Source organism: Enhydra lutris, unplaced genomic scaffold (genome assembly GCF_002288905.1).
Source record: "Enhydra lutris kenyoni isolate GAN:26980312 unplaced genomic scaffold, ASM228890v2 scaffoldscaffold13, whole genome shotgun sequence".
Taxonomy (NCBI): Eukaryota; Metazoa; Chordata; class Mammalia; order Carnivora; family Mustelidae; genus Enhydra; species Enhydra lutris.
The window spans coordinates 42,451,657-42,467,198 of NW_019154097.1; the positions used below are offsets into that span (position 1 = coordinate 42,451,657).

Below are 15,542 nucleotides of genomic sequence, written 5' to 3' on the forward strand. Positions count from 1 at the left end.
CAGTTTGGGCAGGAAAATAAGAGAACACGAGGCATCTTTGTTATTTAAAATGTGACAACTATGAACTTCAGAACTACCTGTCGGAAGTCCTCATCCTACCCCACAACTCCTTCTTGCCACCCTCCTTTAGATCAACAGACACTGCTCGAAAACCAGGCCAAGGCAGGAAAGCGTCTCCTGCCTCTCCTAACTGAAGACAGAACCCTGAAGGTCTGAAGGCACTTGGGCCCTTCAGCAAAAGTCACAGAAGTACCGAACGACGCAGGTCTCATCTTGGTTACACACAGCCTCTGTGGCGGGCTGAACAACGCCTCCTCCCCTCCAAAAAATCCACATCCTAATCTCCGGAACCTGTAAATGTTACCTTACGTGGGAAAAAGGACTTTGTAGATGAGGTTTCTTTGTGAGCTAGAGAATTACCTTCGCTTATGCACATGGACCGCCAATGTCATCACAAGGGCGCATCGCACAGGAGGCAAGAACATCAGAGGGAGCAGAAGGGCGTGCGATGAAGGAAGGGGAGGAAGGAGGGAAATGATGGAGCCACAAACCCAGGCACGAGGACTTCCAGAAGCTGGAAAAGGCATGGAAATGGATTCTCCCCTCCAGCCTCCAGGAGAAACCCCTCCGCTGAGCACACCTTGCACGTAGCTCCGGAAAGCTCACTCCGGACCTCTGACCTCGGGAACGAAGCGAGTACCTCTGTGTGGTTTCCGGCCGCCACGCCGGTAGTGATTCGTCACAACAGCCGTGGGAGGACGGCGTCCACGTCAACCACTTTACTCAACACCCTTACGTGAGCGCTTCCTGGCTGGCACGCTCTGGGGTGCCGGTCCCCCTCATCTCCGCGGGCAGCAGGGTGGGACGTGGGCACGAGTCGGACAGAGCTGCACAAAGGCCCTCCGGGTGCTCTCCGGGGTCGCAAAAATGTGGTTTTCTCCATGTTCCCGTATCACAAAAAGGGGAGGGAGGGTGCAGGTATGAAAGAGCCACGGGAATGACCGCACCGCAAACGTCACAGGCCAAGCTCTTGAACACAGACCATCAGACAGGAGGATGGGTGAAAGGCGGCGGACATTCCTGTCATTTCGATCTTTCCGTGTCACCGCTTAATAAGCTGCCCCTGAAACCTTTAGCTAACGACAAAGGCAAAATGGTGCGTCTTCCTCAGCAAGAAAGCCCTCACAGTGAGACACCGTCAAGTCCCAAAGTGGCTTCTGCCCACTGCTGGCCACCCCGGGCGGCCCCTCCTACACTCCCTCCCTCCCTCCGGGTTCCCGCGTCCCCGGGATCTGGGGCGCAACAGCCTCTGGAGCCGGCCACACCGACCTGATGGGGAGAGACGGGTCCCCGGCGTCCCACCAGTCTTTCGGGGGGCTGATGTACATGCACCACAGCTCCCAGCTGTAGCCGTGGGCCGAGTTCTCGTACCGCTGCACCTCAAACGTGTCCTGTTTGATGTTGTCGATGGACGGGAGGATCACTCGCTTCCGGTTCTCCTGGATTCGGGACAGAACTGGCTCGGCCCTGAAACACAGGGAAGGAGAAGTAAAATCTCGCTCCTGCGGCACGCCCAACCCCCCACTGGCACGGACCCCCACCCCACGTGGAATGCACAGGAGTGATCTATAGCGAAGGTGGCGGCCCTGGGCGGGCTGGGGCTCAGGTGGAAACTGAGGCGTATGAGCACCCTGCCCGGGAGTGGACCGTGCCCTTGGGAGCGTGCTCTGGAAGGCCGTGCAGTGTGGCCACGCCCTGGCCCCTGGGGTATCATATGGTGCTGTCACCTGGGCCCGAGAGACCCCGAGCAAGAATTCAGAACGTGGGGGCCTCTCCCCACGGACGCCCCAGGCCTGTGCGTTGCGCTGACAGCACAGGCCGAGGCGAGCCCGCCGGACTCCACGCGGTTCACCGGGCACACCGCGCTCAGGCTTCCCAGTTCTGCCATTTCCCTCCGGCGGGGGTTGACGTCTCGTGTTTCTTCTGCAGGAGCTGAATTTTCTCTCCCAAAATGGGTCACTTCTGCCCTTGACGGCCTGGTTTTAATAAGCGTCTCACTAGCTTCTCGGTGTGTGTGACTGTTTCAGTTGTTTTAATTGATTATTTAATTGATTTCTTAAAAGGTATCTAATTGAATTGGTTAGCAGTGGCAGGAGAGAACTAATTAAATGCAAAGGCAGGCGGAGTCCTGCCTCCCAGCCAGCCCGGCCCCTCAGGGCTGCAGCGGGAGACAGGCAGGGACCTGGCTCGGGGTTCAAGGTGCAACCCTGCCCACTCAGGAGAAAGCGGATGGTCAGGCTCCCCGACCAGCGTGTGTCGCCCAGGCAGACGTAGGCAAGGACAGTTTCCCAGATCCGAGAAGGCAAAGATGGCTCTCGCAAGCCAGGGCATCGATCTCCCTGCTTAGAACGGCGCTCCCGCTTTGGAAAAGAGTCAAGTGAAAATACCGTTCCTCTGCATTATTTGGAAGAATAATGAGAACGCTCGGCCTGCCTCCCATCTCTTTTCATTTCCAGCTATGGAATTACCTGTTGGCTCATCTCATCTTTCTATTTAAAACGAGCAATAAAACATGCCCTGGGCCATTTACTGCCTCCAGTGCTTTGGCACGCACCATACAGACTGAAGCCAAGTGGGACTGACTCGCCGGGGCTTCGAGACACGCTTCAGAGCTTCACCCCTCCAAGCACCTGCTCCTGCGGTTCTCCTCCTGGGAGGAACGCCCTTGGCCACTGGCAGGAAGTCTAGTTACCTATGGAGTCTTACCAGATCAAGTGCCACCTCTCCCAGGAAGCCTTCCGTGATTTCTCCTGGTAGGAAGGCTCTGTCCTTCCTCTTAGCTCTTGGACCATCTTCTCCATCTCATCAGGTCACCCTGACTATACCTTGCCTTTGCTACTGTTAGAACACACACTGTTTTTCCGCACGAGCTAATGGCAGCGGATACATACGGGCCACTACACGCCAGGCACCATTCTAAGCATCCCCCAGGAGCCAGGGTGACTCATGTAAACCTCACAAAGGTTCCAGGAGGTAGACAGTACGATCAGCATCGGACAAATGAGGTTACGTGGCTTGCCCCGGGCCACACGGCCAGCCGGTGGCAGAGCCGGAGTTTCTGACCTAGATGGCCTGGCTTCGCGCCCTGCCCATAAGCTCCACCGTGTCCTTGACGGGACCAGGCTCCCCCCACCGGTCTAGCGGCTGCAGAGAAGCGATCCGTCCCCTGCCACTGTGCTGAGCTTCCGAGCTCGGGGGCAGGAGAGCTTTGTTCCACCAACACTTCTGATGCTGCGGGGTGACCTCCCAGTGTGCGGGGAAAGGTACACCTGCTCCCAGTTACTCACAGCCCACCCCGGGGACACCGCACCTTCCGCTGGGTGGCTGGCCGAGCTTGCCGCAGCACGGCACGCTCCCTCCCGCAGCCCGTCATCTGGGACCGGCTCTGGACAACAGGGTCTGAGGAGAACAGACGATGTCACATCCAAGCAGAAACCCGCAGAACCACGACAACGGGGCGTCCTCGGCAGAGCTCTGCTTCCCGTCGCTTCAGACTGAGAGACAGGACACGTGTCTCCCATTTCGATACTGAGCTGTTTGTCACTTTCAAATGGTCCGTGTCCTGCCATCTGCCGGCGTCTTCAGGGGACGACCCGAGCCGGGACGCAGGCGCCGAGCCCCAGGGGCTCACTGACCGCCTCTGGGGACCCGCCGCGCTCACCCGCTCACCCACCCCACTGACGCTGACTGCCCTGGCTGAGAAACACCCACCACCTAATCCCGCTCTTAGGTGACAGCATGACTCTCTGACGTTCCCCAGACCCACAGCCCGTAGCTAATACGCCTGGATTTGAAACACAGGGAGAGCCATAGCCCATCGAGGCCGCGAATAGGACTTCATCAAATCAATAGGTGAAAACAGCCTCACTTTAGCAATGATCAGATTGCTCATCTACAGACTGGTTTTTGTTTTCTTTTCTTTTTTATTAATTTGGGTTTTCTCGAAGTGGCTGTCTTCATACTGTTTATTAGCCCGTGACCAGGGTAGACTTATGCGGTCTGACCCCCACCCCCTGAGCAATTCTTGTTTCATACAACACGGTTAACAGCTTAAGGCATTTTACTACAAGTGTCCACGAGTCCTGAATCAAATCTCTACTCCCTTCACAACCAAGTACATTGGCATATAAAATACAATGCTTCACGACTCCTTTCCTACATGGTCTCTTATGGCTGGATTTCCATTTTATGTGCATGGGACGACAGCCTAAAGGCTGTTAAATGTCAGTGCTCCCTTCCAGGAAGGGAGAACAAATTCCAATTCTTTAAACAAAAAGGACAGAGTCTCAGAAGGACTTTACTAAGTGACCACGTGTGTAACCTGTACGAAGTTAAGCTGTTTTTAAGCTACAGACTCCAAGCAACTGAACTCAAATGTCCTAGTTTCTCTGTACTACATTTCAGCTAATAATTGCAAAACTAACACCAGTTTTAAAAGTTGCTATGACCAACTCTGTTGACTTTAGCAAGGTACTTTAAGTTACAGGAAACAAAACAAAACAAAACAAAACAAAACAAAAAAAACCCTCCTCGAGGTCTCAGAATGCAGAAGACGTGTGCAGAAGAGCTCCAGATGGAGAAGCAGTGGCTGACCGGCCCCAGATAAGATGAAAATCTTTGTCGTCAGGAATCACTGAGGTTGGAAATTATGAGTGCAGCATAACCCAGTGAAAGTTGAGACACAGTGTCTACCTTGTAATGAGGAACCACCAGGGACTACAGGTCACTCCGATAGACATGTAGAAGTTGAGTGTGATGGGCTAAGGCTGGCACAGAGACCAGGTAGACCACGGGCTACTTGAGGGCTGACAGCAAATCCTGCCAGATTCTGAACCCCAGCTGAGTGACCAACTGTCCCAGCTTGCCTAGGACTGTTGTGGTTCTACTGCCGAAAGTCCTGCATTTGGAGAAATACCTCAGCACCAGGCAGACCTGAAGAGCTGGTCACCCCACCCCTGGCCCAGGACAGCGTCTGGGACCGTAGTAGGCGTCCAGGAAATATTTGTCGAAAGGATGACTCAGGCAGCCACTGTGCAAGTTTAGGTACAAGGTGTGAGGTGGGGGAGTGGGGTCAAGGCCAAGGGGAAAGGGCAGACGTTCGAAATAGAAGGGAAAAACCAGCCAGAGCTAGAGGGTGATGAGAGCCAGAGGCTGACTAGATGAGTGACATAATGGGGAGGGAAGAATCAAGTGAACAGAGACGTGGGTAGAGCCACCAGTTTGATAGAAAAGAAACAGGGAGGCAAGGATGTGGCAAGAAAGGCCAAAAGTTCCAATGGAACATCTGAGTTCATCTGTTGGGGTGGCTTCCAGCTCAACGGTTCTCAAATCTGAGTGCGCATCAGCGTCACCTGGAGGGCTGCTTAAAATAGATCGCTGGACCCACCCCTAGAGCTTCTGATTTCAGAGGCCTTGGGGGAGCCCAAGGATCTGCTTCTCGAACAAGTTCCCAGATGCTGCTGCTGGTCTGGGGACCACAATTTGAGAACCGTTTATGAGAGATAAACAACTCCGAAGCTTGGGGGAGATCAGAGCGGCAAGCGTACAGCCGTGTGTCACCAGGTCTGAGGGCGGCAGAAGCACCAGGAAAGGAAACTAGTGTCTGAGGTGACACCAGCTACCTACGTGCACCTGGAAGAGCCAGGGTCAGCCCCGACCCCGTTTCCAGTCTTCATGGGCTCTCGCGGGTAGCCATTCTCTGATCCAGCCATTAAAGAGATTCTAAAGTGTGTTGCAAATGAAGGAGAAGAAGTGATTAATGTGTCAGTGGTGATGGGACGGTGGCTCTTCCAATCTGGTACCGTGAACAACATGTATTCAAGATGGTGCCAGTGAGTTGACACGTTACAAACATGATTTGTGAGATGAAAACTCTGCTTCTCAGTAATTCAACAAACCAAGCACAGGTTATTTAACCTCTAAGCTGCTCTGTCGCCAGTGGTCAGTCAGCAGCAATCACACGACGGCTCTTCTCAGCTGGGAAGTCCTAACCCACTGTCAGCGCTCACTGAGGGATCCGGGCATTTTGATGCTTTGCTAGTCTTGCCTCCCAAGCTGCCTCCTCTCCCTGAGGCTCCCCACCCCCCATTTCTCCCAGATTGATCTTTTCACCAACCGGGGAAACCCCTGGGGGCTACATCTGCAGAGATGAACCCTCCCCTTCCTACAAATGATGTCACAGATAATCCCATGGGTTCCAGGAGGCTCTCCCTGAGTAGGCAGCATTATAAATGGATCTCTTTCCTCCAAACAGCACTCAACCATCCTCAGACAAGGGAACACGCAAATGGGAGAAGAGAACAAATATGGCCGTCTTGTCCCCTTAGCAAGGATTATCTTGAGTTCTGGCAATTAACCTAACGTTTTTGCTAGGAATTTGGATGATGGTGGGGACGGTGATAACCACAACAATGAAGAACAGAGTAGACAGCAAATTTGTCCCTGCTTCCCAGTTTTGTCCCAGATTATCAACCAATCCTTCTCCATTGTTCTGGTAGCCCCAGAGGAAACAGGCAAAGTTTCACCTCCCAGATTCTAATTCTTCCTGACCACATTCGTGTGGGTGCTCAGTGCTCCTGGGGTCCAGCTTGTGACCTACCAGCCAGCGGTGAACTCCACATGGGCATCAAAGAAGCCAGTGACCTGGCCCGTGGCCACCTTCCAGCCCTCGATGCGAGCTCGGATCAGGCCCTCTCTCTTCTGGTTGCGGACCACCTTCACCAGCCCGGGGTAGCGCTTGTGGACGTACTCCTCCAGGGGGGCCTTCAGCTCCTCTGCAAAGGATAAAATGCAAGAAGGTCCATGAACACTTCATGTCACCTGGGCGTCCGACCCACTGCGATGCCAACGGATCCTCAGGGAGTTTGAGAGGCAGAGAAGTTGACATGGTAGTAATATTAGCACAGGAGACAACTGGCTCAGCATGAGCGTCAGAAGACATTGCTGACACGCCAACCCAGAACAGCAGTGTTTGTCCCACGTCCAAGCTTTACAGCTGGACAGAATCCACATCTTTAACGTTCTGACCGCTCCAGGCCAGCAGATGTCTTCTGAGGTTGCTTCTCTTTGTGGCCTTTCCTCCTTTCTAGGCCAGCATTTCTGCCCTCCCACCATCCCCTGGGTCCTGTTATTCAACTTCTAAACACGTTTTCCCATCAGCGCATACACTGGTTCTTAGAGTACGTGTCCTGGGTGGTCCAGACCCATAGTCACGCACCAGATGCACAGCTAACAAGATTGTTGCTGTGGTCTCAGTTTAACAAAGGAACCTTTGCCTAGTAGCAGAAGCGCTGCCCTACCAGAGACCCAGCAGGCTCCCTTCTGCAGCGAGCAGGTGGTGGACAGTGCATTATGTGTATGATCCAATTTAATCCTTACAGCAACTAGGAGGGAGCTAGATTGATTCCATTAATTACCTGGATTCATCCCACTTTGCAAATGAAGAAACAGTCTTGGGGGAGCTAAACTGTCCTGAGGTCACACACTGAGTAATGGAAGGGCTAAAACACGCACCAAATGTCCAAATGTATCTAACCCATAGACAGGATGGCTGACCCCTTTCTGTACATGAGAATCGCCAGATGGAGGGGGAGGGGAGGGGCTCCCAGGGAGGGGACTCACAGATCTGCACACCGCGAGGATCCAGCCTTGGAGAGGATGCTACGGATCACTCGCGGGCTGGGGAGCACACAAGCAGGCCACAAACCATCCTTCAAGAGACACTCTTACCTCCGATGTCATTCGAGAGAAACCTAAAGAGGCTGTATTTACAGATGTCGTGTAGAACCCTCACTTCCTGGTTACACACAGCAACTTTGGGGAATTAAAACCACAGATTTGAGCCTAGGTAGAGGCTGAGCTCTCTAGGTCACGGGTGTCGTCCCCGGGAATGATGCTGCCATGGGACCCGGGAAGAATCACAGAGGCCGGGGTGTGTAGCTGGTGGGAGGGGAGAGTCTCCATGGCACGGAGACGTGGAATGGTTCCTATCAAATGCCCACATGGTGAGGGAATGGGAACCTGATGGGCCGCTCTGTGCACTCCCCAGAATCTATCTGTTGAAGCCCTACCCACCCCAGGTCCTCAGGATGCGATCCTATCTGCAGAGACCGACTTGAAGGAGGTGATTAATTTGTTAGTGTGGCCCGAATCCAGCATGACTGGTGGTCTTCTACGAAGAGATTTGGAGCCACCAGGGGCCACCCACGAAGAGAAGGTGGTTCTCTGCAGGCCGTGGGGGGAGACTTAGGAGACACCGACCCTGCCCACACCTTGGTCTTGGACGTCCAGCCTCCAGAACTGCTGGTCAAGCCGCCCAGTCTATGGTCCTCGGTTATGGCAGCCCAAGCAAATGAACACCGGGAGGGTGGTATTTGTTTGGAAAGGGGAAAAAGCGGGAATCTGGGTGGGGCAGGGGCATGACCCTCTAACAAGGAGTAGCATGTGCTTGGGTTTTTCAACATTGGAGTCGGGCCGCCTGGGATTCAGAACCCAGAGCTGCCACCGATCTCCTGAGTGGCCCTGGGAGCTTTAGCCAATCAGTTCAGGCCTCAATTTCCTCGTCTGCAGAAGGGGACGATCATCACAGCATGGGCCCTGTAGCGGTGTGGTGGGGATGGAATCAGTCCCTGTGAGGGAATGCCGAGAATGGTCGCTGTCACAGTGTGAACGCTCAACCCTGAGTTTCCCGTCCGCAGAGCTGTAGGGCACGTGGACAGAGACTTCAGAGCAGCCCAGGGAGCGCGAGGAAGCCGCCCCCAGAAGGGAACAGGCCTGCATGCTAGAATAGTGGCTCTCAAACTGGGGGGCACATTAGCACCACTGGGGTGTTGCTGAAACAGCTTGCCCGGCCCCTCCCCCACAGTCCCATTTTCAGAAGGCTGGGGGTGAGGCCTGCGTGTCTGTGTTTCTAACAAGAACCGGGGTGGGGGGCGGTGCCCATGCTGGAGTATGGGGAACCACATTGAGAACCACTGAGCTTAAAACACACAGGGCTTTCTTGGCGCATGCCTGGCACACTACACACCCTGGAGAAGTTAGTGGTGTTGGTGAACGTCACCAACTGGCCTCTCCAGTACTTGCCATCATCCCAGCACTGGCAAGGGGGCTGGTGGAGAGGCCAGGCTGTGGGGACCCTCTGTTTTTCACTCACCGTGAGAGAAGGATAACCAAATACATGGGGTTTTGAGCTTCTAGAAACCATCTACCGACTGAATGTTGGCAGGATTTTTCCCGTCTTCATTACACTTCTCGTAACAAGAGTTCTAACCAAGAGCATGTGGCAGGCCATGTCTGCTCGGGTCTTAACTTTTCCTCATGAATGCCGGGTAGGCGGGCAGGGGATGAAGGGACGTGCAGTGGACCGCGCACGGGCACCTCACCCACGGAATGGCACGGTGGGAAACCTGCCCATTCGCTAGGACCGGCGCGTAGTGGTAGGAATTTGGGGGTTCTCCGTAAGTGCAGGGAGAATATCCTGAGTGCTGAGTGCTGAGTGCTGAGCTCTACACCAGGCACCCACAGGCACTGTCACCCTTTTGCTGCTGGGTGACTGGGACCCCCAGGGGGACTCTGTCCGGTAACTGGATGGCAGCTTCTGGACATGCATTCTCAACGTCCCAGGATACATAAACACACAGCAAAATGCACAAGCACAGAACTGGGTCTTCTCAGGCGACAAAACCACTAGTGTCTGGGAGACTGGGAAGAGGTCATGAACCAGAAAAGAAACAAAGGAGAGAAGTAGAAGAACACATGGGTGAGTCCACCTGGGGACAATGAGATGCCAGCAGACATCAGGTAGACTGTTGAACCAAGCAGTGATCCCGAGGTGAGGACAGAGGCACATGGTACTGGGAACACAGTGATGAGAATGATACTGTGAAAGAGCCTGGAGACTCCAGGGATGGAGCGCAGACTTGGGAGGCACTGGGGACACAGGCGCGTTCGGGAGGCAGGAGGAAGAGCCGGGAACAAGGCTGGCCACAAGCAGTGTCGTCGGGGCAGAGCCTGTAACGGGTAGAACTTCAAAAGGAGGCCATGTGCCTTCATGTCACAGATATGTACAGAGTGCCTGCATGGCTGAAACGGGCACAATCCATACCCTCAGAGCGTAACCCAACATCCAAAGGCAGGAGAATCAAATGCATTAGACAAACGGAGACCCGAGAATGGCTCACAGATCCAGTCAACAAGCAGACTCCTGATGGGACCAGAGAGTAAAAGGAACTCCCTTCTGGAAGCAGCTGTGCCCTGCAGGGATAGGTTCGCATCAAGAGAAGTGGATGAGTGGGAAAGCTCCGGAGACTTCCAGAAACGAGTAATCCTGGTGGAGCACAGTTTTAACAGTCTGAGGCACTGGGGGGTTGAGATTTGCAAATTGCCTTAAAGCAAGAGAGCTACGAGTTAAACGAGTTAAACGAGTTAAACACGTAAAAACAGGCCCACAAGTTCACCAGGGAAAGAAGCCCATTCCCAACTGGATGGTGGTAAGAAATGTCCCGCCACCTGCGACCCTTCATCATCCTTAACAGAGAAAACCATGCTCGGACGTTACAACAACAGTAAGAAAAACAATTTACGTATGATTTTTCTCACCAGCAAACTTGGAGGAAAATAAAAAACCCAAAACTCATGTCAGCAAAAATAAGCGTTTACCTTCTAATGTGATAAAATCTAATAGTAAATTGGTCCAGCATCATTTGGGAATCTCTGCGTTTCTTAAGGTTTCAGTAAATAGCATTTGGGGAGGTCGAGAGGGAAGAAGCAAACGCCACCTGCATTCAGAAGGGACCAGAAGAGAGATGTATCTTCTCCTTAGCGATAAAAGAGACACCGGTCATCCAGGCTTAAGGAGTACATACTGGCAAGAAGAAAGTTACGGAGACTGGGAACTACGGCAGAATCATTATTACAGAATTATACCTAGAGTCTGCGCTTTCAGGGATATTAGAGAATAAACCAGCAGTCCGGTCCTGCGTCTAAGCCCCGCTCAGAGGCAAGCGTTGGCCTTGCGAACTCATGTCTACCTGCTCCGGAACCAGTCCATGAGCCTCGGTGCCACAAGCCATGAACTCGGATGTGGTCACGCTGCCCAGGGCTGAGTCACGTCTGTACCTCTCAACCCTCACGCGGTTGCTGTGTCTTGAGGACGAGACCTACTGAATGTTCCAGTTCTCCCTCCAGGCACGGCGACTCAGGACAGTCAGTGTTAGCTCCGATGAAGGAGTGTTTCTCACAGGGGACGCGCATCAGGATCTCTGGCAGGTCTGGGGTGCGCAGAGAACTCGCATTTCTAACAAGGTCCTAGGGGCTGTGGCTGCTGCTGGCCTGGAGAGCACACTGCGAGCAGCTCTGGCCCAGTGGCGACCACCTCCACAACGCCCTCTCCGTGAATCAGCCCCTGGGCGGGGAACGGGACTCCTCCTAACGGAGCAGACGCTCCCGAATCCCAGGGGGTCACAGCCCGTCTCTGCTTTTCCCACTACGTGAACCTTCTCCTCCTGCCTCCTCGGAGAGATGGAACTCCTTGAGGCTGACCTCAGTCTACACTGTGAGGGTCTCTCTTGCCGATTCCCAAACTGGGTCCCCATTGCTGGTCAGCCCTGCACGGAGCAACATGGCCATTAGGTCCGCCCCCCTGCCCAGGACCGCATAGGTTCGCACTTCTGTTCTCACCCCCACGGCTCCTCTTGTTATTGCCCTTAGTGCTACGATTCCACCAACATTACTTCTGCCCCTCTCAGTGCCACCGTCGTCACCCCGGCCACTCACAACCCCCACCTCTCCCTGCCAGCAGTGGCTGGGTTTTGGACAAGCCGCTAGCTGGGGATGCATGGGTTGTGACAGCTGGGACAAGAAAATGGCACATATGGCGTGTTCCAATTAAAAGCAAAAAGCAAAAAATGCCTGCCTCAAATCCAGCGTTTCTCAGAATGCAGTGCCTTCCTGGGAATCACCTGGGAGCCTGTGCAAATACAGGGTTCCGGGCACACTGCAAGAGTTTCCAATTTAGCTGGCTTTAATAGAGGGTTGTGGTCACTCCAGACGATTCTCACACAGACCCAAGACTTCTGGAAAGCACTGCTGGATTCTTTTTCACTGTTTGTGGTGCGATGAAATACACGTGCCATGAGATTGACTGTTTTTTTTTTAAATTTTTTTAAAGACTTTATTTATTTATTTGACAGGTACAGATCACAGTAGGCAGACAGAGAGAGAGGGGGAAGCAGGCTCCCCACTGAGCAGAGAGCCCGATGCGGGGCTCGATCCCAGGACCCTGAGACCATGACCTGAGCCGAAGGCAGAGGCTTAACCCACTGAGCCACCCAGGTGCCCCGAGATTGACTGTTTTGATTATTATTCTTAAGTGTACGGTTCAGTGGCATTCTGTGCATTCACGATGTGGGGCAACCATCCCCTTATCTAGTTCTAGAACTTTCCATCACACCAAACGTAAACCCTGCACCTGTTAAGCAGTCACTCCCCACTTCCGACCCCCACCTCAGCCTCTGGTGACCACGGATCCCTTTTCCGTCTCCATGAACCTGCCTCTTCTGGGTATTTCATATAAATGGGATCGCACAGCGGGCGACTGTTTGGTCGACAAGCCTGGGTAACTTGAAGCTGGGGAAGGAGAGGTGAGGAACCGCTCTGAGTGCGAGTTTGAACACCGAGGCCTCCCTGAAGATCTGATTCTGTGTTTTGCCATCACTTTGCTTTTCTGACCTTCATTCTAGTCATGTAGTCAACCGGAAGCTTATTCCCAAAGCAATTCCAGGCTCCCTGAAGGGGGGTCTGGTCTCTGAGGAGAGGATCCAGCCCTCGATTCCATGTCATACTCCCAGGCTCCCCCAACACCAGCCTTCCCTCCGCCCCTCATGAAAACTCCCAGCTCAGCACACCGGGGGACTTTAAGATCACTCAGGGGAAAAAACACGGTCTTCAACACATGGTTTTAGCAGAGTTACTTGTCATGACTAGCCCTACGTTTCTGCAGTGTCTTTTTTCATGAGATTTGTTTAACGTAAAAATCACCTACGGTACCACAGAAGGAACACAGAATATGGACTTCAAACTCGGCTTTTCGGGTACGCCTGTGAGAAGCTTTGGGCCTGAGACAGCTAACCCACTAAATACATGGAAGTGGCCCTACAAAACCAACAGTGCACGTTTAAAAATTATCTTTAAAAATTAAAAAAAAAAGAGGGGGGGTGGATAGAGAAACCTGGTCACATATCCTGGTCATCTGTTCGTGCAATACGTGGGTTTCTCATCTGTCAAACGGAGATAGGAAGTTCCAGAAACAAATCTGGGTTCTGTAGAACAGAGAGTTTGTAAGACGTGGAGGAGCCTCTCTAAGAAAAAGGAAGTGTCTTGGGGCCCCTGGTGGCTCAACCAGTGAAGCGTCCACTCTTGATGTGGGCACAGGTCACGATCTCAGGGTCGTGAGGTCAGGCCCCATCACAGTCTCTACTGTGTGTGGTGCCTGCTTGGGATTCTCTCTCTGCCTCTCCCTCGACCCCGCCCCACCCCCAGCTTGCCCTCTCTCTCTTAAAAAAAGAAAATCTCTTATTCATAAATTTTCCAAAAACCCACGGGCTTCGGGGTAGACAGTGGGTGAACACGCGATCAGCGGGGCTGCAGACGCACGAGGTCCCGACGCACGACTTTTCTCAGCTTGACAGAGTGTGCCCCGGTGAGGCTGACTTCGTGGAAGTTCCTTTTGCTCCAAGTTCCTTTTGGCTAATAATCACGACTTCCCGAACACTTCACATGCGAGGCTCACCTGTGTCTACGACGAAGCATCTCGATGCCAAACTGCTAAGACCCTCCGCTGACCGTCAAATGCTCCCCAACGTGGTCCAGATTAGCTCCCCTTTCGCAGTCAGTGACAGAATGACCTAATCTGCCAACATCTGACATTGCACGGCTTTTGTGTTCTCGGGCATCTGTTTTGTATTTTTGCTTTAACACTTCATACTTGTTGGCGCTAAGTGCCACATACCTGCTGCTTGTGGTCTATCAACTCTTTTTACCCTTGTGACGACGCTGTGGGGTAGGGGTACTGTTATCCCCATGTTATGGATGAGCAAACTGAAGTGCAGAGAGGGTACCCCCCCTGTCATTCCGCCTCTGGTCCCTGTGGGTGCAGGGCTGTGAGTCCCGAAGTCACTGGTCTGCTCATGCAGGGAGCGCACCTTGCACACAGAAGAAGGGGCCTGACCTGGTCTGCCCCGGAACCGGCCCCCTCGGTAACTCTGAGGCGCCCACACTCTCCCTCGGAGCTGCAGGCATGCACCTGCCTCACTAGGCACCCGGACGTGGAAGGCGGTCAGTACTCCCCAGAGAACAAGCCCATGGGCTGTTGGGGAGGCTCCCAAGGGCTGGGGGCATAGACAAGAACCTGCTGAACATGGAGCATCTCCAGACAGTCCCACCAGACTCCGAAGGGACAGGAGTGACACATGAGCCATGGTCCCCACGCCACTGCAAGACCCTGCCTGTCTCTGAAATCCCAGCCCCTGCAAACATCCAGAGAGGAGCATGTTAAAACGCAGGTTGAAATAATACAGAAGGCAGCAATAACGCATATTTTATTCTCCGAGCAACGCTCAGCTTTGTGACTTAAATAATGCATTTTCTGACTATGGGAGCAAAGAGGGGAAGAAAAAAAAAGAGGCGGGAGCAGAAAACTTCAGGAAGAATGGGGGAGATTAAAAAGAGATGTTTTTGCTGTGTGTGAAAGCGTTTTAAAGGCTATTCCATAGCGAGATCAAAGCAAGGACTAAAGAAAGCAAAAGAGGAAAAGAAGCAAGAAAAGAGATGTAAGGCACAAAATATACCAAAGTGTTAAACTACATACATCACACAGAGTTGTACATTCATGAGAGACGCTTTGAAAAGGAAAGCCATCCCTGCTTCCAATTCCTTTGTTAAGAAGGTCCTCTCCTCTGCTTCCCCCATTTAAATTTCACCTTTAAAGAAAAAACAAAAAAACCTACAAGTGGCCCAAAGCAACAGGGAAACATCATAGAGCCCATGGGTGGTACCTCCGAGCGGCTGCCCCAAACTAGAAGAGCGTTCCCGGATCCTGCCCCCAACAAAAGGCATCTGCAGCGGATTCTAATAATAACATGTGAATTTAAGCGATAAAATTTGTCTACAGGCTGGAGTGTGTTTTTCTTTCATTATGTTTCTTATTTACTGCGATATTGATTCTGCACGCTCTGAAGCCGGCAAAATTTTTCCTCGAAATAGCAAAGTCACGGTCATTAAGGGCAGGGGTGGGGGGAGCAGAACAGAGCACGAGAGACGTGAAGCCCTGGAGAGAACGGGGTCACGTCTTGGTGTTGGCTCGCCTCCAGTTTTCTTTCAACGCTGGCGGCAGCCAGGAGTGGTGTAACGAGAGAGCAAGGCATCTGGTCAACCCACCCTTCTCTAGCCTTTGGGGACTCTGTGCTCAGAGCCCTGGAGTCTCCCAG

At 53.0% G+C, this 15,542-nt stretch overlaps 1 protein-coding gene across 1 annotated transcript in view; it reads right to left on the reverse strand.

The window, feature by feature from the left end:
* LOC111146240 (polypeptide N-acetylgalactosaminyltransferase 17) overlaps positions 1–15,542 on the reverse strand; it is a 439,328-nt gene that overhangs the window by 204,599 nt on the left and 219,187 nt on the right. Inside the window, exons 4-5 of the mRNA XM_022501704.1 lie at positions 6,659–6,833; positions 1,330–1,527 (exon numbers count right to left, since the gene is read on the reverse strand). Of these exons, the coding sequence (XP_022357412.1) occupies positions 1,330–1,527; positions 6,659–6,833 (373 nt within the window). The remainder of the gene's footprint in view (positions 1–1,329; positions 1,528–6,658; positions 6,834–15,542) is intronic.